The sequence below is a fragment of the Sus scrofa genome, chromosome 5 (assembly GCF_000003025.6).
Source record: "Sus scrofa isolate TJ Tabasco breed Duroc chromosome 5, Sscrofa11.1, whole genome shotgun sequence".
NCBI lineage: Eukaryota > Metazoa > Chordata > Mammalia > Artiodactyla > Suidae > Sus > Sus scrofa.
In genome coordinates, this window is record NC_010447.5 from 57773425 (window position 1) to 57799119 (window position 25695).

At 40.5% G+C, this 25695-nt stretch overlaps 2 protein-coding genes across 2 annotated transcripts in view; one reads left to right on the forward strand and one right to left on the reverse strand.

The window, feature by feature from the left end:
• LOC100625850 (histone H2A.J) lies at positions 3584–4249 on the reverse strand. The gene has a single exon (XM_013997814.2). The coding sequence runs from the start codon at positions 4139–4141 to the stop codon at positions 3752–3754; it is 390 nt and encodes a 129-aa protein (XP_013853268.2). The 5' UTR covers positions 4142–4249; the 3' UTR covers positions 3584–3751.
• Positions 7060–25695, forward strand: part of GUCY2C (guanylate cyclase 2C (heat stable enterotoxin receptor)) — a 121992-nt gene continuing 103356 nt past the window's right edge. Inside the window, exon 1 of the mRNA XM_021091130.1 lies at positions 7060–7608. The gene's annotated coding sequence lies outside the window, so the exon portion shown is untranslated. The remainder of the gene's footprint in view (positions 7609–25695) is intronic.

A 25695-nucleotide genomic window follows, 5' to 3' on the forward strand; every position in this document is an offset into this window, starting at 1 on the left:
TCATGACTCTTTTCTATTACAGAGTGAGTTGTGGATGTCCTATAATTAGTTAAACAGCCACTAAGCTTGGTTTTATGGTGTGTGATCAGAAAAGTCACAGAATTGCTAGAATACCAGATGTTTACCTATTCAATAGGTCCCATGATTATTGATACTTGCTCTAAATCCAATTTCACACATTAAGAGTTATTATTCATTGAGCACATTTTTATAGGGGAAACTCAGTGCCTTCATTCACATTATCTCATTGACTCTGTCCCAAACCCACTGAGGTATTTTGCCCAGTTAACAGATGGAACTGGGAGTTAAAGAGACTGAGTAACATTTCCAAAATCACCCAACTACTAAGGAGGTGAGCAGATTTGAACCTGGGTCTCATTCCAGAGAGTATGAGTTCTTAAACAGCAGGACCTACCTTTCAAGCATCAGAAAGAGTTTGCATATAGTAAGCCAGTCATCACCAACTATGGGGCCAGACTGAAACTTTTGATTCCAGGCAGACAAAACTAAACAGACCAGTTCTCAGGGCCACAAAGACAAGACTGGCCCTGCAGGAAAAACAAAGAACAAATCCTGGCCCAGTCACAGTCTGCCACACTGAATGGCTTATCTCTACAGGAAAGCACTTGTCTATACACCCAACTATGGATTAGAAATCTAAGACCTGAATTCAGGTCCCACCGATTTTTGTCCTCAGTCTTCTTCCATACCATCTTGTGTGTGAAAAACAAGCCTTTTACGTTAACAATCACATACTGGCAAGAACTGTTGGTGCATCAAAGATCAATAGGCTGAATTGCTTTGTCAAGGGGTATGCATTTTTAACTGCCAATATATTCAGGTTTAAAAACCCTTTAAAAAGAGAAAGGGTGAGGGACTCATTGCAGCAAGGGAAGCCTAAGCAACCTCTGGGACAGTGTTGGTCTAGGTAGATGAGGATGGAGGCAGCCACTGTACTTTGTGTCTTGCTTGTTTTTATCTTCAGGTAACAGAGTTAGACTCCTTTGAATGTTTACAGGGAAAAGAAAAAAGTGTTTTTTTCTTATAAACATCTTGATGGCCTTTGTCTTCATTTCTTTACTGCTTTGGTAATAATCTTTGAGAGGCCTCAAATATTTTAGGAAATTAAGACTTAAATGTCAAAACTGGTACCTGAAATATACTTTTAAAAAATTCCACTGCCAGAGTTCCCGTAGTGGCTCAGTGGTTAACGAATCCGACTAGGAACCATGAGGCTGCAGGTTCGATCCCTGACTTTGCTCAGTGGGTTAAAGACTGGCGTTGCCGCGAGCTGTGGTGTGGGTTGCAGAAGCAGCTCGGATCCCATGTTGCTGTGGCTCTGGTGTAGGCCAGTGGCCACAGCTCTGATTCGACCCCTAGCCTGGGAACCTCCACATGCTGCGGGAGCGGTCCTAGAAATGGCAAAAAGACCAAAAAAAAAAAAAAAAAAAGAAAGAAAGAAAGAAAAGAAAAGAAAAATTCCACTGCCTATCAGGCCTCCCAAGATGGTAACACTGAGAACTATCCCAAAAAATTGAGCATTAAAAATAAAAACAAAGGACTTCCCACTGTGACACAGTGGGATTGGTGGTTTTTCTGGAGCGCTGGGACTCAGGTTCAGTCCCCTGCCCTGGATGCACAGTGGATTAAGGATCCAGAGTAGGCTGCATCTGTGGCTTGGATTGATCCCTGGCCTAGGAACTCCTCCATATGCTATGGGGCAGCCAAAAAAAGAAAAATAGATAATAAAACCCAAAAAATCCTATTAGCTACAGTTACCTATAAGGGTATGCCCATATTGCTGTAGAAAACAGTACTTTCAATTTACTGAGCCCCCAACATCTGGACCGTAGTAATGAAAGAATCTCAGTCCTCAAAATGGATATTATTTTTAAATAATATTATTATATAATATTATAGATTATATATATATATATGATTTTAGATATGTTATAGATATTACTTTACATATGAGGAAGCCTTCTAGACAGAAGGTAAGGAGGAGAGTAAACAGCTGGATACCTTGGAAACTGCCCATGGTATATCCCCTTGGGGGACTATTCTCTTCAAGAACTGGGGAGTGATAATCTGCCTCCTAACAGGGGTATGTGTGGCCTGACCTTTGTATATACCTCAGTCATGACCACGTGGGAGAAGTGATCCCAGCATTTACTCCACAAGCAGCAGAGACACAAGTGCTAATGGAAGCTGAAGGGGAATCCTTTCTGATATTAACTTACTTGTTCATTGTCCTGTCTTCAGTTACCCAGAAAAAAACAAAAAAGTGAGCTTCAAGAATGGAAATCTAGTTGGGTCTCAGCCACAGCTAGACCACATTACTCATCACCTAGTACTGTGCTTGGCATATAGAGATGCTCAATAAATACTGGGGAAAAAATAAAATTCATATGGAAAATTGGCCAAACACTGCCAAGGATGAACACATACCCACTCTTTTGTTTCATTTGTTTTTTCAGGAAGACTTCAACTCTGACTCACAGGAAAGATGAATCCAAAGATGTGAAATCTGAACGGGGAACTTTTTTGTGGACCATGAGGGCAGGATGAATCTTGTAGAAAAGAGTGAAAAGGAAGGGTCAACCAAGAACTGAATGGGATTGCTAGTGTTTAACTTTTAAATGTAGATGGCTGATCTGAAATGTGTTTCCCTCCCTGCATCTGTATCACTTGTCCTTACCTTTGCGCACATCTCACATATTTACTAAAGCATGACTGTCATTAAGCAACACAATCCCTACAGGATTGGTTGGAATGGGGTCATTACTTCAGGCCAGTGGTAGATCATAAGGGATGTCCAGCGATCTGTCGTTACAAAGCAAAATCAAATCAATTACACTTCCAAAGAAATATAGTATGATGGAGAGAAGACCATTATGAAGCTGGAAACTTGAGAAAATCATTTTAAAAGCTCATAAACATATGTAACTCATGACTAAAGGCGCTGCACTGTTATGCAATGTGAGTGTCAGGGGAACACATTTCCAACCTCATGACTCATGCTTCTGTATTACACATATTATTGGATGTTTCCTTCATTTTCTAGAAATGTGAGCATAAGCGTGTACATCAAAATATCGGCTATTCGAAAGGCGAAAACACAACCATCAGGCTAAGAAGAATCTGTTGACACTGTGTCATTGGGACCACTCTTCGAAGACAGAAAGTTATTCTACCTTTTTAAAATAATGACCAGAGAGACAACTTCCTGCCCAAGGCCAGTTCGCTCGTTGTCACCGCTCCTTTTCCAGAACTGGTTCCTAAACTGCCCAAACAGGGCAGGAGAGCAAAAGCCTTGGCAAGGGGGCCTAAAAATTCCCCAGCCGCAGCCGCACCTACTTTGCCTTCAAGCCAGCTGGGAGAGTTCCCAACTCTGCCCACCTCCTGGGCAGTGGGTCCCTTCTGATAGCCCTTATCCGCCCGTAGCGCCTGGAAGGTGACCTACGGACCAAAGCAGCCCAGTTAGTGGCTCAAGCCGACCCACAAGTACCTCCTCCAAAGGTCTCCCGGTTGCCCCGTGGGTCATCCGGCAGGCGCCCGCGACTACATATCTCTATCGACCAGAGGATTTTCACTGACTTTATTGGCCTCCGACCCCGGTGGGCCCTTTGCCGCCCACCTCCCCACTAGACCAAGCCGGCCCTCCATAACATTAAGCATATTCAAAAACACTGCGGGGCGGCTGTGGGAAGAGGCTTGGCTGGGGAAGCCAGCTTCCCTAGCAGAGTCAGGGTCACTTGCTCTTCGTCTTCTGACTCTCCGTCTTCTTGGGTAGCAGCACGGCCTGGATGTTGGGCAGGACGCCGCCCTGAGCGATGGTCACTTTCCCCAGCAGCTTGTTTAGCTCCTCGTCGTTGCGGATGGCGAGTTGCAGGTGGCGAGGGATTATCCTGGTCTTCTTGTTGTCCCGCGCGGCATTGCCAGCCAACTCCAGGATCTCCGCGGTCAGGTACTCCAACACCGCCGCCAGGTACACCGGCGCGCCGGCGCCCACTCTCTCCGCGTAGTTACCTTTGCGCAGCAGTCTGTGCACTCTGCCCACCGGGAACTGCAGGCCCGCGCGGGAGGAGCGGGACTTGGCCTTTGCTCGCACTTTGCCTCCCTGCTTTCCGCGACCGGACATGTTTACCTCTCACCAAAAACTCCAGCGAGGAGAAAAAAATCCAGCGGTCCGGTTTCTAGTAAGGAAATGCGACGTATCACACCGGAACTGCCTCTACCAACACTTTGCTGACGCTAGTCAGAGCCTTCCCATTGGGCGCCGCAACATCCTCAGTTTAGGTGACCAATGACAGGCAGGCTCCGCTCCCAATTAGCGCGCTCTGCTGGCAGAAGGACCGCCTTTTCCAGCTCTCTCCAATCAGATGAGCAAATCCCTAGTCCTCATTTACATAATCACCCACCTGAAAATCTGCACCCGACTGCTCAGCGTATAGGGTTTCCACTGAATTTGTTGTATCCTGAGGTTTCAGCGTCCCGGCTGGCTCCCAGGAAAAGAACGTCTTAAGAATTAGGGAGGCACAGTTTGAAACATGCAGACGGAGAGTTACTCCACCCACAAGTACGAGATGCTCAAGGGAGAAATTCTAGTAATTAAGGTCGCAGGGTATGCCCGAAAATTTTAACCGAATGTCATTATTAACACTATTTTTCTTTTTATTCTTGTAAGTAAGATAAATCTCTTAACTTGAAAAATATGCTAACCTTGATTTATTTCTTTCTATTTCTTTTTTGGCCCCCCATGGGTATATGGAATTCCCTGGCCAGGGATCAGATCCCAGCTACACGTGCCACCTAAGCGGCAGCTGCAACACCACCTGGATCCTTAACCCGCTGTGCGAGCTGGGGATCAAATCTACTACCCGATGCTCCCAGGACACCGGGAATCCCATTTTGCCACAGCAGGAACTCATAACCTTGATTTCTTAGTCTTAGTAAATACTTAAAAACAAAAAAACAGCACCTCAACCTATTTTACCATTACAAGAATCCTGACACTTCAAGACTTTTCTTCCCTCAAATCAGAGATTAAAATCATGTAGTACAATATAACCTTTGAGGATTTTTTTCCCCCAGATACCCAGTGTTCTGAGGGTTCTGTTAATCCCGTGTGTGTGTGTGCGTGTGTCTTTTTGCCTTTTCTACGGCTGCACCCGCGGGATATGGAGGTTCCAGGCTAGGGATCTAATCGGAGCTGTAGCTACTGGCCTACACCACAGCCACAGCAACGTGGGATCCGAGCCGCATCTGTGACCTTCACCACAGCTCACGGCAACGCCAGATCCTTAACCCACTGAGCAAGGCCAGGGATCGAACCCTCAGCCTCACGGTTCCTAGTCGGATTCGTTAACCACTGCACCACCACAGGAACTCGTGTTAATCCTTCTTTAACAACAATAACAGCACCTTTTGTGCTATGGAGATGGGTAAGGATAGGTAAATAATAAGCATTTAATTATATGTAAGTATTTACCCTAAAGCTTTGCTGCTGGAAAGGCTTATTTGTCAGGAGTAGGGACAGCGAGCACAATTTACTAAAGTATTTGTCGCTCGAGGTATTAAGTGCCTGGAAAATAGTTATGAATCATCCTTCAAATACTGATGCCTTTTATCTCAGTAAAATCTTTCGGAAGACTGCTGTCTCCTAGATTGTTTTCGTTTTTGCTCAGGGATTGTCTTAAAAGTATTGAGAGACTTCTGATTGGGGTTCTGCGGTATAAAGCATTACTTAAATCCACGATCATGGTATCCATTATTTTTTGAATTTTTAAGTGGGAGATTTGAGAAACTTGAATTTTAATAAGAACATTATAAAATACTTCCACTAATTATAGAAACAGTTATTCAGTTGAAAAGCAAAAAACTCACTTGGGGTGGAGGGGGCAGAAGAGGTAGTAAAATCTGCAAATTGCTTAGAAGAAGTTGCAAGGGGAAAGTCTGAGGGAGCAGGCACATAGGATGAGACCTGTTAGCTATTTTGAAGGAATATTAATTCTTTCTCCATGGGGCCACAAAAGAGAAAAAAAGAACCACTAAAAGATGTCCTCCTCCCCAACTAGTGACTTTAAAACATCCACAGGTGTAAAGCAAGAGATTTGAAATTTAACAAGAAATAAAGCATTCGTGGTTCTTATTGATTTTCACATTGATCTGGGAATGGTGTCATCAGAGAAGGCATTCCATTTGGAAAACTATAGAATTAGAATTCCTGCCCACCCACCAGAGACAGAGACAGAGACACCGGGGCGGGCAGGGTGGTGGAAAGAGGGAAGGGAAACCCAGCGTGCATTGGATCTGGCCTGTTATTCAAGCGCTGAGAAAAAGCAAGGTATATTCTATTGAGTCTCCTCATTTTCTTGACAAAAATAACAAAAAGCTTGCCCCAAAGAGCGAACAGAAAATTTGGCAGAGAAGGAATAAAAATCTCCCAGGGCCCATAACTCTTCCCACTTTCTTGAGGTTTTCAAACAGGTTCGCCATAAGGCTACACATGCTCTGGTCTACAACTTTAAACTGCTAGCTGCTGCTTTTGCATTTAGGCTATCCTGCTGTGAAGGACGTCTGGCCAGAGTAAAGGTGGTACAGGTCTAGCCAAGGGAGGCGCTATACGCCACCTGGAAGGTCTTAACGGATAACATCCAAGGCATTAATTACGAAGACAGCTATCCGCTGTCTGGCCCGTCCTGGTGGTGTCAAGGGCATCTCTGGGCTCATATGGAAAGAGAACCGGGGAGTGCTCGAAGCGTCCCTGAAGAACGTGATCCGCAATGCGGTGACTTAACACTGAGCCCTCAAACGGTTGCGGTGTATGCGCTAAAACGGCAGGGCCGCATACTGGTCGGCCTCGGCGTCTGCACGGTGCTTGAAGTTTATCTCCTCACTCCAAAAGGCCCGTTTTAGGGCCCCCCAAAGGTCAAAAAACTAGTTGATATTGCTTAAATTGTGTATGAACGCGCACATGTCCTTCAAGCGCCTTGTGGGTGGAAGCTGCTGCTCTGGCGGGTGACTTGGGGCTTGGGGAGGAGGGGAGGTGTTAGTAGGGCTCCGAGCAGAGAGCCCAGGGCCTGCGCTTAGAACATAGCCCAGGAAGTGCGACGCAGGGCAGTAGTGACCTTGCTCTTCTCTGTTTCAGACACCAGACTGCTGACTTACAGCTCTGGGAGAAGGAAGCATTTCTACCTGGCAAAACCTACGTCTTCACGGTGGACACTTCTAAGCCGCGGAGGATTCCCGCCCTGAGCAATTATAGAGTGGCTTGTATGTAAATAGGACGAGTGGACTTTTCGTCTCCGATTGGATAGAAGGCGTCAGAGGGGGCGGCTCTCGCTTGTGCGGCCCGTCCCGTCTCTGGGACCAGAGATGTTGAGATGTCCAATAGGAAAGCGTGAGATGCCGGCCTAGTTTGGCGCGCCGTGGTCCGGCCGGGTTTGAATTATTTTATTTTTTCGCTGACTTTTTGAGTTAGAGGTAACCGAGCTCAGACGCCAGATGCAGGGCGGCCGAGTGCGGGCGAAGTCCAAGGCCGGGCCTGAGCCCGCGGCCCCTGCGCTACCCGTGGGTCCGCTGCACAAAGGTAGCCGCGCCGAGCAGGTGAGCAACCCGACCGCGGAGCACCTGGCGGCGGTGCTCGAACCCCTGACGATGGGAATCCAGAAGTTAGCCGGCAGCGGGGCCGAGGCTCAGGGCAGCGTCCTGCCCAACATCCAGGCCCTGATGTTGTTGCTCTGGATAGAGAGTCATGTGACCTGGTCGTAGCCATGAGTTAAGCCTTGGCTTCCCAGTCAAGGCTCTTTTCAGAATTGCTGGAGGGGCTGTGGAAAGGAGAGGGGCGGCAAGTTGGGTCCCAAGCTGTTCGGTGAAAATGTGACGAGAGTTGTGTAGTCGTGGAGGCCCCCCCAGTGATCCTGCCCGGGAGACTGAGCAAAGGGCGGCGCATTTGTTTGCACTATTCCGGGGCGTCTCAGGGCCTGGAGACTGGGGGCCTCATCTGCGTGCGGGCCGGCAGGGTCCGCCAGCGGAGGGAGGCGGGAACCCAAGTCACTTCGAGGGTCCAGTCTCTCCTAACCTGTTTATATGACGAAGGGGCCTAGGACCCCAAAATGCAGTGCGGTCCCATTCACCTTAGCTATTCTCCCCCAATTCTGACTTGTCTAGACATGGTGAAATCACTTAGTTTCTTGGAGGTGGTTGTTTGAAGTGGCTCTGGGGTAGTTTCCCAATTTTGACAGTGATGTACGTGTGTCTCATTTTAAACGACATATATCTCAGATGTACGCTAGCCAAGGAAACATTTCTTGTATTTCCCTCAGCAGAGGCTCGCATCATACCATTTATTGAGTATCAGACACTTTGCAACACATTGGGTTCCATTATTCTCCAGCAGATTTATTATAGTTTATTATTAATTACCATTTTACAGATGAGGAAACTGATACAGGGATCTAGGGGTGGGTGACTGGGGAGAACTGGAGCCCAGATTTGAACCCAGCCCTATTGGACCCTACACCCTTTGACCTTAATCCTTGTGTGCACTGCCTCTGCCCCCATCTCTGTTTGCTCACGTTTCACTTCTAAGAGCTTTCTTCTCCTCCATACTCAAGTGTACCCCTGGTGCTGTTATTAATTAAATTTCTGGGGTAGTGAGATAATCTGAGAAGCTCAACTTTCATTAATGTAAGTGAGAAAAACAAAAAACAAAAAGTGGAGTTACTTAAAAAAAAGTAGCAGGAGTTCCTGTTGTGACTTAGTGGTTGACGAATCACACTAGGAACCATGAGGTTGCAGGTTTGATCCCTGGCCTAGCTCAGTGGGTTAAGGATCTGGTATTGCCATGAGCTGTGGTGTAGGTTGCAGACACTGCTTGGATCCCGAGTGGCTATGGCTCTGGTGTAGGCCGGCAGCTACAGCTCCGATTAGACCCCTAGCCTAGGAACCTCCATATGCCACGGGTGCAGCCCTAGAAAAGGCAAAAAATAAAAATAAAAATAAGTAAGAAGTAGCATAGTCTGGTACACTTCTGTGCTTTTGTATTTGTTAAGTGAATGAATGAGTGAATTTGAGTAGATAGATAATGTACTTTTTTTTTTTTTGGGTCTTTTTTTTTTGTCTTTTTGCCTTTTCTAGGGCCGCTCCCGTGGCATATGGAGATTCCCAGGCCAGGGGTCCAATTGGAGCCATAGCTGCTGGCCTACACCAGAGCCACAGCAACGCAGGATCCAAGCCGCGACTGCAACCTACACCACAGCTCACGGCAACGAGGGATCCTTAACCCACTGAGCAAGGCCAGGGATCGAACACGTAACCCCATGGTTCCTAGTCAGATTTGCTAACCACTGCGCCACGACGGGAACTCCAGATAATGTACTTATTAAGTCCCCAAATTAGCATGAATCAGATTACTGAAGATGCAGGTAGGAGTGCAGTGGAGCATGGAAGTAAGTATTCATATGATAATTCAAAATATCTATTCTTTAAGTATTTAAGTTACTTGGAATTGCTACTTTTATAAAATTGTTATATTTTTGATGGTGGCCTCATTTTTTTTTTTAACCTGTCAAGTAGAATTTTATTTTCCCATGTAGCATAGCTTTTTTGTTGTTCATGTTTTATGTACTTTATAAAATAGAACCAAGTTATGTGAACATGGGAAATTTGTTTTTGTCTCTATGAGTCCCATGGTCATATCTAGTCCTGAAGTAATCATTTTCCAAACTAAAACTAGGTCATGTGATTTGAGGACACCAAGATAATCTAAAATTAGAACTGACTGAGATTTTCAGATGTTGACTAATAAAATGCCTTTGCTACAAAGTTTGTTAAATAAGCAACTTAAAGCTCTTTTATAAGGCTTTTCTTGCACTGTGAATGAATGCTGTTGAAATGTCATCTCTTCTGAATTTGAACAAAAGAAACATTAAACTTCTTTTGCCATATCTTTGAAGATTCAGAGATAAATAAGACATCAAGACACTTCTCTTTTCCAAGTAAGGGGGGGGATGATATCTGTGTAGTTGTACACATGTGGTTTGCTCTAATAGAGTAGCATGAGTGAAATGGTGTTTATTGGTGTACAGAACAAATTATATGTCTTAGGGGTATTTTTAAAGGTCAGATGACATTTGTTCTGAGCTGAAGGCCCCCTGGAGAAAGGGAATGCCACACCAAGCTTAGGGGACACACAGCATGAACAAATACCAGAGTAGTTTCCACATGAAATGTAGTTGAGAAACTTTCCAGTGTTGGGTATTTAATAATTTGTTCTGTTGCCCAGGTACACAGTTGGATAAAAATTGAAACCCAGTCCAAAGAAGAAAGATGAGCAAAAGCCAGCAGAAAATCATAGCCAGTAAGCATAGGAAGAGATGTTCAGTTTGATGAATCATCAGGGAGTTGCAAATCAAGACCACAATGAAATTTTCACCCACTAGATTGGTAAAAATTTTCAAGTGGCAATACCAAGTGTTGTACCAAATCTCTTAATAATGCTAGAATTATAAAGTGATTCGGCTGTTTTTGAAAAAAAGGTCATTATCCTGTGAACTTGAAAACAGATTCACATTGATGCTGAACCAGCAGTTCGACTCCCAGATATTTATCTGAGGGAAATGATAGATAGCACTTATGTACAGGGCACGCCTTCACTAAAGTTCTTGGCAGCACTGCTCACAGTAGCAAAAACAAAGAAACCAAATACACATGGACAAGAAACTAGATGAATAAATTATGGTGGAATATAATTTGGCAGTCAGAATGAACTGAAAGACAATACGTTCATGGTGGTCTCCATCAAGTGTTTTGTTTTCCTGCGGACACACGTGAAGACTTGTTTCTCCATATATTTGGCAAATAGATATTTTGAACTGATATTTGGTTGAAGATCATCTGTGGGAGTCCTGAGGAACTAACTGAGCCTTAGTTAAGAAAATTAGCATTTGCTTCAGCTTTGGGCTGGATACTGCTGTCAACCCATGACCCCTTTCCCCCCCTGTGGGTGTCTCAGCTTGCTGAAAAGTCTCCTATGCTATTTCACTACCTTACAGGAGACCTAAGACTTAATCTCTGTTGCAACCTTGGAGCTCTCACCTTCAGTTGTTATTTCACTGTCCTTTTATCTTTTATTTTTATGTCAAGATTCTCCTTATTTTCTTGTGACCATTATAATGCAATGCTTGTGCTAGAAGGTTCATTCAGATTGCGTAATTTGCCAAACTGCTGGAAGTCGGTTTCACTAACTACAGCGTTTTATTTCATGTGTTTTCCCTGACTAGTCTGTGAATTCCTGAAAAGCAAGAATCTGATTGGTATCTGTACCCCTAGAACCTCTGACCTTGAGGTTTGTATACATATAGCACTTATTAATGTGCAAATTATCAATTTGATAATATGTTCACATATCTTACTGAAATGACAATGGGTTTTCCATATATTTCTATACTCTGAAAAGAGTTTATACCCTGACAGTTATCTGTCCCTTAAATTTCCTAGTAAATCATTTGCCTTGAGTCTTGACCTGGAGGTTAATGTTTTGGTTATTTTTTCAGATTCTTTCAAACATTTTTATTTATTTATTTATTTTATTTTTGTCTTTTTGCTATTTCTTGGGCCGCTCCGGTGGCATATGGAGGTTCCCAGGCTAGGGGTTGAATCGGAGCTGTAGCCACCAGCCTACGCCAGAGCCACAGCAACGCAGGATCCGAGCCGCGACTGCAACCTACACCACAGCTCACGGCAACGCCGGATCGTTAACCCACTGAGCAAGGGCAGGGATCGAACCCGCAACCTCATGGTTCCTAGTCGGATTCGTTAACCACTGCTCCACGACCGGGAACTCCTCAAACATTTTTATTTTTGTTTATTTAGACTTCCTTTTTCTTGAGTTAAGATTGGTAATTGCTGCTTTCCTCTCAAGCCATATATTTTATCAAAAAATATTGGAACAAAATTATATACTCACCATATTTTCTTTTTTTTTGTCTTTTGTCTTTTGTTGTTGTTGTTGTTGCTATTTCTTGGGCCGCTCCCGAGGCATATGGAGGTTCCCAGGCTAGGGGTTGAATCGGAGCTGTAGCCACCGGCCTACGCCAGAGCCACAGCAACGCGGGATCCGAGCCGCGTCTGCAACCCATACCACAGCTCACGGCAACGCCGGATCGTTAACCCACTGAGCAAGGGCAGGGACCGAACCCGCAACCTCATGGTTCCTAGTCGGATTCGTTAACCACTGCGCCACGACGGGAACTCCCATATTTTCTAATATTAAAAAATTTCGGTATCTATCACCTTACTCATTTCTAATTTTATCTTATTATATTTTTCAGAAATCTGTTTATATATTATCTTCTTCAAAGAAGAATGACTTAATTTATCCTCTTAAAAACTTTTAGGGAGTTCCTGTCGTGGCTCAGAGGGAACAAATCTGACTAGTATCCATGAGGATGCAGGTTCAATCCCTGGCCTGGCTCAGTGGGTTAAGGATCCAACGTTGCCATGAGCTGTTGTGTAGGTTGCAGACTCTGCTCAGATCCTGCATTGCTGTCTGTGGCTGTTGTGTAGGCTGGCGGCTACTGCTGCAATTAGACCCCTAGCCTGGGACCCTCCATATGCCACAGTATAGCCCTAAAAAGGCAAAAAAAAACCCCAAAAAAACAAAAAACCTTTTAATTTTTACTCTTCTTAGGTCTTACCCTGTAATTTTCTCAATACTATTTTTTTTAACCATATCTCCAAAACCTATTATCCTCAGTTCATTTTACACTCTTTATTTTTAAAATAAAGGTATAATTTATGACTGTGGGTTTATTTGTATTTATTTGTATTACAGCTTTGGTCAGATGTCAAACTTTTGAAATGTTATGGCATATTTTATTATTTCCTTAGTAATCCATAATTTTATTTTTATTTTATCTCATCCTAACCCAGTCATTAAAGTGGTTAAAAATTTACCACAGCTGTAATGTTTTCTTGTTTTAGGTATTGGTATTAGTTTTTAGTTGTAAATTTGGACTAGTGAAATTTCTTCTTTTTGGAAATTATTGAAGTTTCATTTATGACCAATTTTTGAAAAGATCTTTTGGATCTTGAACAAGGAATCATAGTATATGTTTTAAAATTCAACAATTCAATTTATAGCTAGACTGTAGTGCTGTTTTTATCTACTTAATGTATTTAGTTCCTGATACTATCACATTGTCTCCTATTATATTTTTGTTTCTGTCAATTTATCCTCATATTTTAAATAGTGTTTATTTTATAGAATTTGCTTGTGTGATTTGGTATTTAGACTTCATGACTGCCATACCTTCTTTATAGGCTTTAACTTTTATCAATCTGAATAACTCTTTTTGAGTTAAATTTTTTAGTCCTTTGGGTTTCAATTAACTTGAATTCCTATTAGTTATTATTATCCTGATTTTACCTCACCTCAAGTGCTGTTTGGCACCTGCAATTCTTAATACACTAATACTATAATGTTTATCTCCTGCCAATTTTAACAATTTTACTTTGATTATTTGGGGTAATACATAAAATGTATACATTCTTAATTATGGAATTCGGGGGAAGTAGAATTATAAGGACAGTTTGACGTTACACAGACGACATCAGAAAAATAATCTTAAATTATTTGGAGTGAAGCATTGTCAGACATTGACTTTATTTCTCCTGTCCCAGGTGCATAACTTTCTCGAGATAATTCTTATGCAAAGAATGGTTCAAATAAATATTTGATCATCTGAATCTTTTGAATTTTGATCATATGAGTTCATATTAGAGTTTTTGATATTTCAGCTACCTGGGATGAGGCAGCTATTAAAATCTGCAGAGCATTAGTGATTTGATCTAATACCTAGTAAGCACTCAGTAATTGTTGATTTAATGAATGTATGATAAAGGGAGAATGGCAGAATACTTTCATTTACTGGCAAAGATTAACTCAATCACAGATGAAAGGAACTGAATTATTATGTTTTCTTATCCTAATTAGGATTCACTCCCTGAACTAGGGAAGCAGCCTGCTTCTCCTGATGCTCAGGACACTTGATACTTGAGCGAAAATAGGATTCTGTTAATAAGAAAGGCTGTTGGGGGAATAGGCCAAGTATTTTGAATTTACAATATACTGAGCTATTTGGTATGCTCTTAGTAAAATAAAGAAGAGGTTGAAGAACATTTATATGTGGTAACTTCAGCAGCACAAGGAGCAAAGTGGCCTCACAGGTGGAGAGAAGGGCTACTGAAAATGTCATATGTGGAATGTTAAAAACTAATAAACAAATATAATTTTAGTTGGTTTACCCTTAAGTAATTCTTTAATAACAGGCATTAAACATTATGATAATGAGTATATTCTGATACTAGGAAATGTTTTATTATTATCAAATCCAAAATTTTACCTAAATATGTACATACACACATATGTATATACATTTTACCTAAATATGTACATACACACATATGTATATACATAAATACCTACAGGATTTGTATTCTAAGGTTATCTTTCACAAAACTCTTTTCCATGAGCTGACTCAAAATGAAACGTCCCAAAATCCAAACAGCAGTTTTACTATCTTCAAGATTATAATCATGCATATCAATAAGTCCTTGGTGTCTAATACTATTTTATGAGATATTGAAATTTGGTTTAAAGCAATCTATCTTAGATGTAAACTTTATATTCATCCTGTAATTTGCTAAACCTTTTAACTAGCCATTCCAGATATATAGGAAATACTTTTATATTTTCAATTAAATACCTGCATTTTTGCATCATCTCTACTCATCTTCATTATCATCATCGTTGACCCTAAACTCTTGTTTGTTCATTGAAGGATAAGGTAAAGAAACTGGAGGAAGGTGCTGCCCGAGTTCAGCCTTTTTTGTAAAATAATTTTGTTTCTAAGCAACTTACAGTGGTTTTATATTTTAATGGAATCAGACAGCCTCTAGGCTTTTAATAGAATTCAGCCCATTCACATTTGAACAACTATAAACATGATTCTTTTTTTTTTTTTTTTTCCATCTTACTTTATGCTTTTCTATTGCTGTTTCTTTTTCCTGTTTTTTTCTAGTTTTATCATGACGTTCTTAGTACTGGAACCTAAATTTTGTTAGGAGTGATAAGGTAGTCAGTGGAAAAGTTGTATTTCCAAGGCCCCCTGTGCTGAGAGGAGGGGTTGTGTGTCTGAGTTCTGTGTGTGCAACTTAAGCGATGGAGCTTCTGGGAAACCTGATGAAACGTCTTCATTCCCTCTCCCTTGGGGTGTTCGAGTGATAATAGCCACGGAGCACTTAGGAGATGGTATTAAAATGGAAGTCAAATATTAAGGATATTGGTGTAAAAAGATTAAAGGAGCCTGGAGAGTGACAAACTCATGAAGCTTCTGTATCAGCCTTGAGGGGTCTACTTTCAGGGGCATAAGGGAAAAAGTAAACTCTTAAAGACCCTGTTATTTCAGGTTTCTGTTACTCATCATCCCAAAGTAATACCTACCTGGCAGAATGCGTATTCTCCTTTGTTCTTTGTTAACTTAAAAGTAATACTGTATTTTTCTACTTTATTAGTTGTTACATTTTTTTCTTGACATGCATAGTTAAACCATATTTCTTTACTCTTTTCTAAAATGCCAGCTCTTTGCACAACCAGCCCCCTCACTGCTGCCTCAGAAAGTGGAAACTTTACTTCTATCTTTTCTCTCATGTTAACACTTTTATTTCCTTTCTTTATATCCTGTCAACCCCAAAGATTTGATGCAGTGATTTAAAACTTTAATTATACACCGTTATAATTTCTCTCACAGGGAGCCCCCCCCTTTTTCCCCAAGAATCTTTATTTAGCATTTATATTACAAATTCCCAGTCACTATGTCATTATCTACTCAGACTTAATTATACAGACATTGCAGCAATCATTGCTCACTACTATTTGTTCTCTTCATCTCTCCTGATTTTGAAGTCTCTGTTCTGATTTATTTTTCAACTTGAGCAGTCCTTATGAGGAATTTCTCCTAAATGAGTAGTAGAGTAATGTGAGTAATAGAGTCTATGAAATTTCAGAGCTCTATGAATATCTCTCCTTCACCCTGTCTGGTAACTATTATCTTAATGATGTTTCAGACTCTTAGGTTGTAAATCTTTTTTATCCTCGGAAGTCTAGATAGTGTTGCATGGTTCATCAGCTTCCAAGGTGCAGCTAAGCAGTCCCATTCTAATTCTTTAGCCTTTATTATTTGTGAGATTTTATTTTTTAGCCTTGGAGGTCAGGCATTTTACCAGGATAAGTTTGAGGTTATTTTGTTTTTGTTTTCCATTTCTGTGGTAACTCCTTTTCAGTTTAATGGCTTCACTTAATTCTTCGGGTTAGGGAATTGTTTTTCCTGAAGCAGAGCCAAAGACAGGGATGTAGGTGCAGATGATTTATTGAGAGAGTCTCTTCAAGAAAAAGTGTGGGCATGAGGAAAGCCACCTAGGGAAAGGAAGTTATCTCCAAGGGCAGGGAAAGTCTAGCTTTGACCTGATCCACCGGATCTTCTAGAGAAGGAATTATACCTCTGAATGGCCCCCTCTTAAAGCAAAGGCCATAAAACATGATGTATAACATACACATATTTTAAAGTTTTCTGAGGTCAAAATATATTATTTTTAGGCATTCCCACTGTACACTATGGGTTAAGGATCTGGTGTTCTCACTGCAGTGGCTTGGGTCACGGCGTGGCGTGGGTTTTATCCCTGGCTTTGAAACTTTGACATGCATGGATGTGGCCAAAAAAATTATTTTTAATATGAGTAAAAATTATGATGAAATATTTTATTGTGATATGATCAAACATGGTTTTTTGTTTTGTTTTTTTTTTTTTTTGCCTTTTGTCTTTTTTTTTAGGGCTGCACCCACGGCACATGGAAGTTCCATAGGGTACTTAGGTTATTTCTGTATATTGACTATGGTAAATAATGCTGCTGTGAACATTGGTACAGCTATCGTTTCAAGTTAGTGTTTTTATTTCCTTTGGATATATTCCCAGAATTGGAAGTGCTAGAGCATGTAGTAGTTCTATTTTTAAGTTTTTGAGGACATTCCATATTGTTTTTCATAGTGGCCACTTCAATTTATAAGCCCACCCACAATGCACTAGGGTTCCCTTTTCTTCACATCCACGCCAACATTTGTTATCTCCTGTCTTTTTTTATGATGGCTCTAACAGGTATGAGGTGATATCTCATTGTGGTTTTAATCTGCATTTTCCTAGTGACTAGTGATGTTGAGCATCTTTTTCATGTACCAGTTGGCCATTTGTGTATCTTCTTTGGAAAAATGACTATTCAGGTTTTTGACATTTTTATTTGATTTAGTTGATTTCTTGCTTTTCAGTTATATAAGTTCTTTGTGTATTGTGGATAATAACCCTTTCTGAGATACATGGTTTACAAATATTTTTTCCATTCTCTAGGTTGTCTTCACTTCGTTGATGGTTACTTTTTACATTTTAATTTAATTTAATTTTTATTAGAGTATAGTTGATTAGCAATGTTGTGTCAATTTCTGCTGTACAGCATGGTGACCCAAGCATACGTATATATATATATACATTATTTTTCTCATAATATCTCCCATCATATTCTGTTCCAAGAGATTGGATATAGTTCCATGTGCTGCAAAGTAGGACCTCATTGCTTATCCATTGTAAACGTAAGAGTTTGTGTCTTTAATCCATTTAAAGTTAATTTTGGTGAATAGTATAAGATAGGGATCAATTTTTATTTTTTTAAAATATGAATATCCAATTTCCCCAGCAACATTTATTAAAGAGACTGTAATTGTTCCATTGAGAATCTCTTGTCAAATATTAGTTGAGGAGTTCCCGTCGTGGCGCAGTGGTTAACGAATCCGACTAGGAACCATGAGGTTGCGGGTTCGGTCCCTGCCCTTGCTCAGTGGGTTAACGATCCGGCGTTGCCATGAGCTGTGGTGTAGGTTGCAGACGCGGCTCCGATCCCACGTTGCTGTGGCTCTGGCGTAGGCCGGTGGCTGCAGCTCCGATTCGACCCCTAGCCTGGGAACCTCCATATGTCTCAGGAGCGGCCCAAGAAATAGCAACAACAACAACAACAACAACAAAAGACAAAAAAAAAAAAAAAAAAAAAAATTAGTTGACCATTTGTGCTTGAGGTATTTTTGGCTCTCAGTTCTTTTCCAGTGGTCTCTTGTCTGTTTCTGTGTCAATCCCACATTGTTTTAATTACTATGGTTTTATAGTATGGCTGGAAATCAGGAAATGAGACTCCTCCTGCTTTGTTTTTTTGTTTGTTTGTTTGTTTTTATTCCTTTGGCTATTTGGGGTCTTTTATGTTTCCATGTAAGTGTTTTGTTTTGTTTCTATTTTTATAAAAAATAGCACTGGGGGAGTTCCGTCGGGGTGCAGTGGAAACGAATCTGACTAGGAACCATGAGGTTGCAGGGTTCAATCGCTGGCCTCGCTCAGTCGGTAAAGGATCTGGCATTGCTGTGAGCTGTGTTGCAGGTCCCAGAAATGGCTTAGATCCAGCATTGCTGTGGCTGTAGTGTAGGCCACCAGCTATAGCTCCAATTCAACCCCTAGCCTGGGAACCTCCATATGCCACAGGTGTGGCCCTAAAAAGACAAAAAAGACCAAAAAATAAATGGCATTGGAATCTTGATAGAGATTGCACCAATCTGTAGATGGCTTTGGGGCATATTGACATTTTAACAGTATTAATTCTTCCAATCCGTGAAGGTGGGCTACCTTTCCATTTGTTTGTATCCTCTTTGATGTCTTTCAGCCGTGTCTTGTAATTTTCAGAAAAGTGTTCTTTCATCTCTTTGGTTAAATTTATTCTTAAGTATTTTATTGTTTTTGATGCTATTGTACATAGTATTTATTTCTTTTTCAGAAAACTTGATGTTAGAAATGCTACTGATTTTTTTATGTTCATTTTGTATTCTGCAACTTTACTGAATTCATTAATTAGTTCTAACAATTTTTTGGTTGAGTCTTTAGGGTTTTCTATATGTAAAATCATGTCAGATTAAGCACCCAAATTTGTCTCTCTGAGGATACACATTCAATCCTAGGCTTGCTCAAGAATCTGATGTTGCTGGTAAGCTGTGGCATAGGTTGCAGATGTGGCTCAGATCTGGTATTGCTGTGGCTGTGCCATGGGCTGCACTGCAGCTCCAGTTAGACCTCTGGCCTGGAAACTTACTTATGCTGCAGGTTCAGCCATAAAATGAATAAAATAAAATAAAATCATGTCATCTACAAATAGAGACAATTTTACTTCTTTACCAATTCTGACGATTTTAATTTTCTTGTCTGATTGCTCTATCTAGGACTTCAGCCTTTCACCATTGGGTAAGATGTTAGCTATAGGCTAGTCATATATGGCTTTATTATGTACGGACATGTTCCTTCTGTGCCTAATTTGTTGATTGTTTTCTTATCATAAACTGATGCCTTTTATTTGGGTTCTCTCTCTTTTTTCCTTGGTTAGTCTAGCTAAGGGTTTGTCAATTTTCTTTATCTTTTTAAAGAATCAGCTCTTAGTTTGGTTAATCTTTCCTATTGTTTTTCTGTTCTCAGTTTCATTTCTTTTTGATCTAATCTTTATTATTTTCTTCCTTCTGCTAAGTTTGGGCTCAGTTTGTTCTTTTTCAAGTTCACGAGGCATGGAGTTGGATTGTTATTGGCTATATAGTTATTTGGCTTCATGCAAATGGATAGCAGAACCTAGATTCTTATGCTAGTCACATGGCAGTCTCTTTTTCCCTTTGTCTTTGTAGAATAGAATATAAATGTTAGCAATCCAGACAATATAACTTTTACTTTTGGATGAAAGATGTGAAGGAACCATATAGGCAGTTATATAGAGGCCAATATTCTCAACTTGCAAAACAGGATTGAACTTAAAATTTCTATTATGGGAGTTCCCGTCGTGGCGCAGTGGTTAACGAATCCGACTAGGAACCATGAGGTTGCGGGTTCGGTCCCTGCCCTTGCTCAGTGGGTTAACGATCCGGCGTTGCCGTGAGCTGTGGTATGGGTTGCAGACGCGGCTCGGATCCTGCGTTGCTGTGGCTCTGGCGTAGGCCGGTGGCTACAGCTCCGATTCGACCCCTAGCCTGGGAACCTCCATATGCCGTGGGAGCAGCCCAAAGAAATAGCAAAAAAGACAAAAAAAAAAAAAAAAAAAAATTCTATTGTGTAAGTAGGACTGAGACAGCTGTAAAGACATCATAAGATTTTTTTTCTGTTTGGCTTGATACCATATAATCATATTACTTTGTCAACGTTTTTTAAGATTCATTTCGAGAAACATAGCAATTTATAATTTTTAGTGAGAGTAATGTAGTAATTACCCAGAAACATAAAATTTCTCTTTTATTTTTATATGTAAACCATTTACGAGGAATTTCTTCTTGGTCATTAATTATCTCTAACAATGCATATTAATATTTCAGTATCATCTCCAGTACTAAAGGAAAGATACAACTCAGTACCTCATCTTCAATCTATCTAAATCACTTCAGAGAGCCATTGTCTTTGATAAAGTTCCATATATAAGACTGGTTGAAAGACTAATTCCTGGAGTTCCCACTGTGTTTCAGCAGTAACAAACCTGACTAGTATCCATGAGGATGCAGGGTCTATCCCTAGCCTTGCTCAGTGGGTTAAGGATCTGGTGTTGCCATGAGCAGTGGTGTAGGTCACAGATGCAGCTCAGATCTGGATGTTGCCATGGCTGTAGTGTAGGCCAGCAGCTACAGCTCTGATTTGAACCTTAGTCTGGGAACCTCCATATGCTGTGGGTGCAGCCCTAAAAAGACAAAAAAGAAAAAAGAAAGGCTAATTTCTGTTATAAAGTGGATTGGGGCTTTTCAGTTAAATTTGCTTCAGTCACCAACCAAAGAGCTTGTTGCCAGGAGCAAACAAGAAGCTATGGTTCTAGTTGGAGATTAATTTGAAAATTGTGCCACCTTAAATCTCAAATAAATCCAAATTTTGAATTCTAGAAGGTGCCGAGACCAGCTCAGCAGGTTGGGGCTGAAGAACGGGTGTTGTGAAACTTAAGGAAAATAGTTAACATAAAACAAGACACAGAGACATTTATCTTAAGTAAAGGTGAGAACTGGGGGACCAAGAGCGCTGCCTCAAGAAACCACACTGCTTTTTTTGTGCACTTGAGGATTATGTCAAGTGAGGAAGGGGTTGTAGGTGCAAGATATTGGTTTTTTAAAGTTATTTTAAAAGTCACATAGCCGATTGCTGATTAAGCTTTTATTCTGACCTTTAGGCATTTAACAATCATTAGCATTGAGGAAACTTGGCATCGGCTATCTATGCACAGCATCTAGAGAATCACCATTGTGCTTCTGCAGGTGTGCCTATCTGCAGCAACCCTGAGTGCCTAGCTTTGCACTTCAGTTCTCTTTGCTAATGCATATCCTGCTAATGACCGCTCATAAACCCCTTGGGGCCATGAGGCTCCTCTTGTTTTATTCTTAAGAGGACATATCATGCTGTGCAAACAACGTGCCAATCTGCACAGGTCCGGCGTGCCTAGACTAACGCATTGTGTCCTCATTCAGCTGACCCTATGAATAACTTATGCCTTTAGGTCTTTGTTCTTAAGCTGAAGTCATTCACCAGCACTGCGACTGCTTTTCAAGCAGGAAGATGGGGTAAAGTAAAGCAGAACAAGATGGAGTTTTCAGCATAGAAAATAGAAGCAAAGAGGCTAAGAAAAGATTGTAGAAACATGTCTCTCGACAAGAAGGACCATGTACATGTGTGGGAGAGCATGGACTCTCCGGTGTCTCTTCTAATAAGGACACTAATCCCACCATGAGGGTCCCATCCTCATGACCTCATCTAACACCATTTTCCTCCCATAGGCCTCATCTTCAAAAATCATGATATTGGGGTTGGGGGGCTGGTTAGAGCATCAAGATATGAATTTTGGAGGAACACACGTTCAGACCATAACACCTCATATGTTCAAGGAATATACAGAGGGCCAATGAAGGTCAAGCAGAGTTGGTTAAAGAAAGACTAGAAAGAGATGAGATCAGAGGGTCTGTCGGCTTAAGATACTGGAAGGGCATTGCCCTTTATTCTGAATGAGATGAATCTTAAACCTAAGGGGAGTCTTAAGCTTAAGGGGAATAATATGATCTAATTTATGACTTATAAAGGCTAGTTTGTTGGCTGTGAGAAACATAAACTGTAGGGGGCAAGAATGCAGGGATGATAATAGTTTGAACCAATAGCAGTAGTTTGATTCTAAATGTATTTTGAAGGTAGAGCCAACACATTGGAAATTAGAGAGGAATTAGATGTAAGATATAAAAGAAAAAGAAGAACCAAGGAGGGCCTGAGAAAGTAGAGTGGTGAAGGAGTTATAATTACTGAGATGAGGACAACTAGGGGAGGAGCAAGACTGGAGAGGGGGCAGAGAAAAATGTACGGTAGTTTTGGACATGTGAGATTTAAAATATGTATCCGACATCCAGGTGGAAATGTCAAATCAGCAGTTCTATATAAAATTCTTGAGGTTAGGAGAGAGGTCACGGATAGAAATAAATGTATTTAGGTGTCATCAACATTTAGACAGCATTTGGAGCCTTGAGTCAGAAGAAGACCATCTCTTAATTCATAACTCTTTTTTAAGAGCAAAGAAACCTTTTCAGAGGTTCCTACAAAAAACCTCCCCACATGTCTCACTTGCCAGAATAATGTCACATGGCGACGACTAAGCTAATCATTACAAAGGGAATGGGGCCACTAAAGCTGAATCAGTTAATCAGGATCACCTCCTGGAGCAGGGGAGGAGCCAAGCCTCCCAGAAGCTCATGTTAATAATTAGCAGATATCATGGAATTCTCTTGTGGCGCAGTAGGTTAAGGCTCCAGCGTTGTCACTGCAGTGGCCAGGGTTGCTGCTCTGGTGCTAGCTTTATCCCTGGCCTGGGAATTTTCACATGCTGCAGGTGCAGCCAAATAAGAGAGAGAGAGAGAGAGAGAAAGGGAATGAGTAGATATCTGTACAAATTGTGATTCTGCCAGGAAAAAGGGGAGGGATGGGCTTTATAATCATTATAGATATCTTTAGAAGCAGATCAGATATAAGTGGGTGCTTTTAAAAGTATGGCATTTTCCTCCTTCTCCCAGCAGGTGGGAGTCTTTCCAGCAATCTTTCTTTTATATCTTCTACAGTATTTACTGTTACCTCCTCCTTTTCAGCTTTCTTCTGCTGCCAACAGAAAGTGAAAGGAAGTGTGACATATTACCTTTTACCTGTGTGGCAGTTTATTTTGTATTAAATCTTTTCATGAGCTAATCTCTAATGGGTATTTCACTTTAGTAAACTGTTAATTATGAATCCATTGATTTTGATATAGACTAAGCTGGGTTTATTCTTGCTTTGAGTTGTTTTGACAATTAATAAATAATTTTGGATATAAATTATTTAAATAAGTTTCCACAAAATACTTTATGGAAAATCAAAATTTCATTACTTAACATTAATTTGATTCTGAAAAAATTCAGGGAATCCTAGATACCCAAGTACGAAGTTGTCCTTTCCTTTATCTTCTAATTATTGCACTGTTGTTGCACTATTAATGCGAAATTAATTTTGTATGCAATATAGTTTTGTTTCATATATAAATTAGATTCCTACAGTTTCTTGACACGAGATTTACTTGCATTATTCACAGTTCAGACGCTCCTTCCATACTGTAAATATGGTAGACAGATAAATATTCATTGTGCACTTTCCTTATTATCCCCTTTCTTTTCTGTAATTCTCAGACCCACAGAATAGCTTTGTGCTAGGCCAATAATGCTATTTAAGGCAAAATTGTCACAAAATTGAGCAACTACTGCCATCTCAGGTCTTTAACAGTTTATTGTTCAGTTAATTGAATGCCATATAAAATTCAACTGGCCTTCTCACCCAGGCATGCTATAAAGTAACATCTGGGAGTCAGTTTAGTCATAGCGTAAAGGAAGAAAATTCAAAGACAAAACTCAGTAATGGATTGTCACGTCCCAAAAAATAAGGTAGATATACTTTGCCATATCCCTCCTGCCCAGCACACCAAAAACCCTGGATATTATATATAAAACAAACAAAAGTCTCTAAAAGGAGGAGAGAAAAAGACAAGTTGGCAAGGGAACTCAGAATCCAATGAACAACAAAGTGGAGAGTTCCTTGGGTTTTCTTTTTTTTTCTTTTCTTTTCTTTTTTTTTTTTTTGCATTTCAATAGAACTAGCTTTATTATTATTTTTTTAAATAAAAGAAATAGTCTAAAAAGTCAAAAAAAAAAGGGGGAGATTGTAAACAAATCTTTTAAAATCACTCCCCGAAAAATAAAATACTTAGGAATAAACCTGATTACGGAGGTGAAAGACATACACTGAACACTATAAAATGTTAATAAAGGAATTTGAAGACAATTTAAATAAGTGGAAAGATATCTCATGCTCTTGGATTGGAAGAATTAATATTGTTAAAATGGTCATACTACTCAAGCAATCTACAAATTTAATGTGATCCCTATCAAATTCCCATGATGTTTTTCACGGAACTAGAGCAAATAATCCTAAAATTTACATGGAACAATAAAAGACCCAGAATTGCAAAAGCAATCTTGAGGAAAAAGACAAAGCAAGAAGCATAACCCTCCCAGACTTCAGACAATACTACAAAGCTACAGTAATCGAAATAGCATGATATTGGTACAAAAACAGACATAGGGATTAATGGAACAGAATGGAGAGTCCAGAAATAAACACACACATCTATGGTTCATTAATCTTCAACAAAGGAGGCAAGAATATACAGTGGGCAAGTCTCTTCAGCAAGTCGTATTTGGAAAAGTTGGAGAGCCACATGCACTTCAGTGAAATTGGAACACATTCTCATACCATGCACAAAAATAAACTCAAAAAGTCTGAAACACTTGAACATAAGACATGACACTGTAAAATTCCTAGAGGAGATCATGGGCAAAACATTATCTGACATAAAGTGTACCAGTGATTTTTTTTTTTTTTTTTGGTTGTGCCCATAGCATGTGGAAATTCTTAAGGCAGGGATCAAACCTGCACCACAGCTGCAACCAGAGCCAAAGCTGTGATAACACCAGATCCTTAACCCACTGTGCCACCAGAGAATTGCCCAATGTTTTCTTCTGTCAGTCTCTCAAGGCAATAGAAATAAAAGCAAAAATAAACAAATGTGATCTAATCAAACTTACAAGCTTTTGTACAACAAAGGAAACCATAAACAAAATTAAAAGATAACCTATGGACTGGGAAAAAATATTTGCAAATGAAACGACTGACAAGGGCTTAATCTCCAAAATATACAAATAGCTCATACAACTCAACAATAAAAAAACAAACAACCCAATTAAAAAATGTGTAGATCCTTCAACAGACATTTTTCCAAATAAGAAATACAAGTGGCCAATAGGCACATGAAAAAATTCTCAACATCACTAACTAGAGAAATAAGATCAAAACTACAATGAGCTACCACCTCACACTAGTCAGAATGGACATCATTAAAAAGTCTACAAATGACAAATGTCGGAGAAGACTTGGAGAAAAGGGAACCCTACACTGTTAGTAGGAATGTAAGTTGGTACAGTATGGA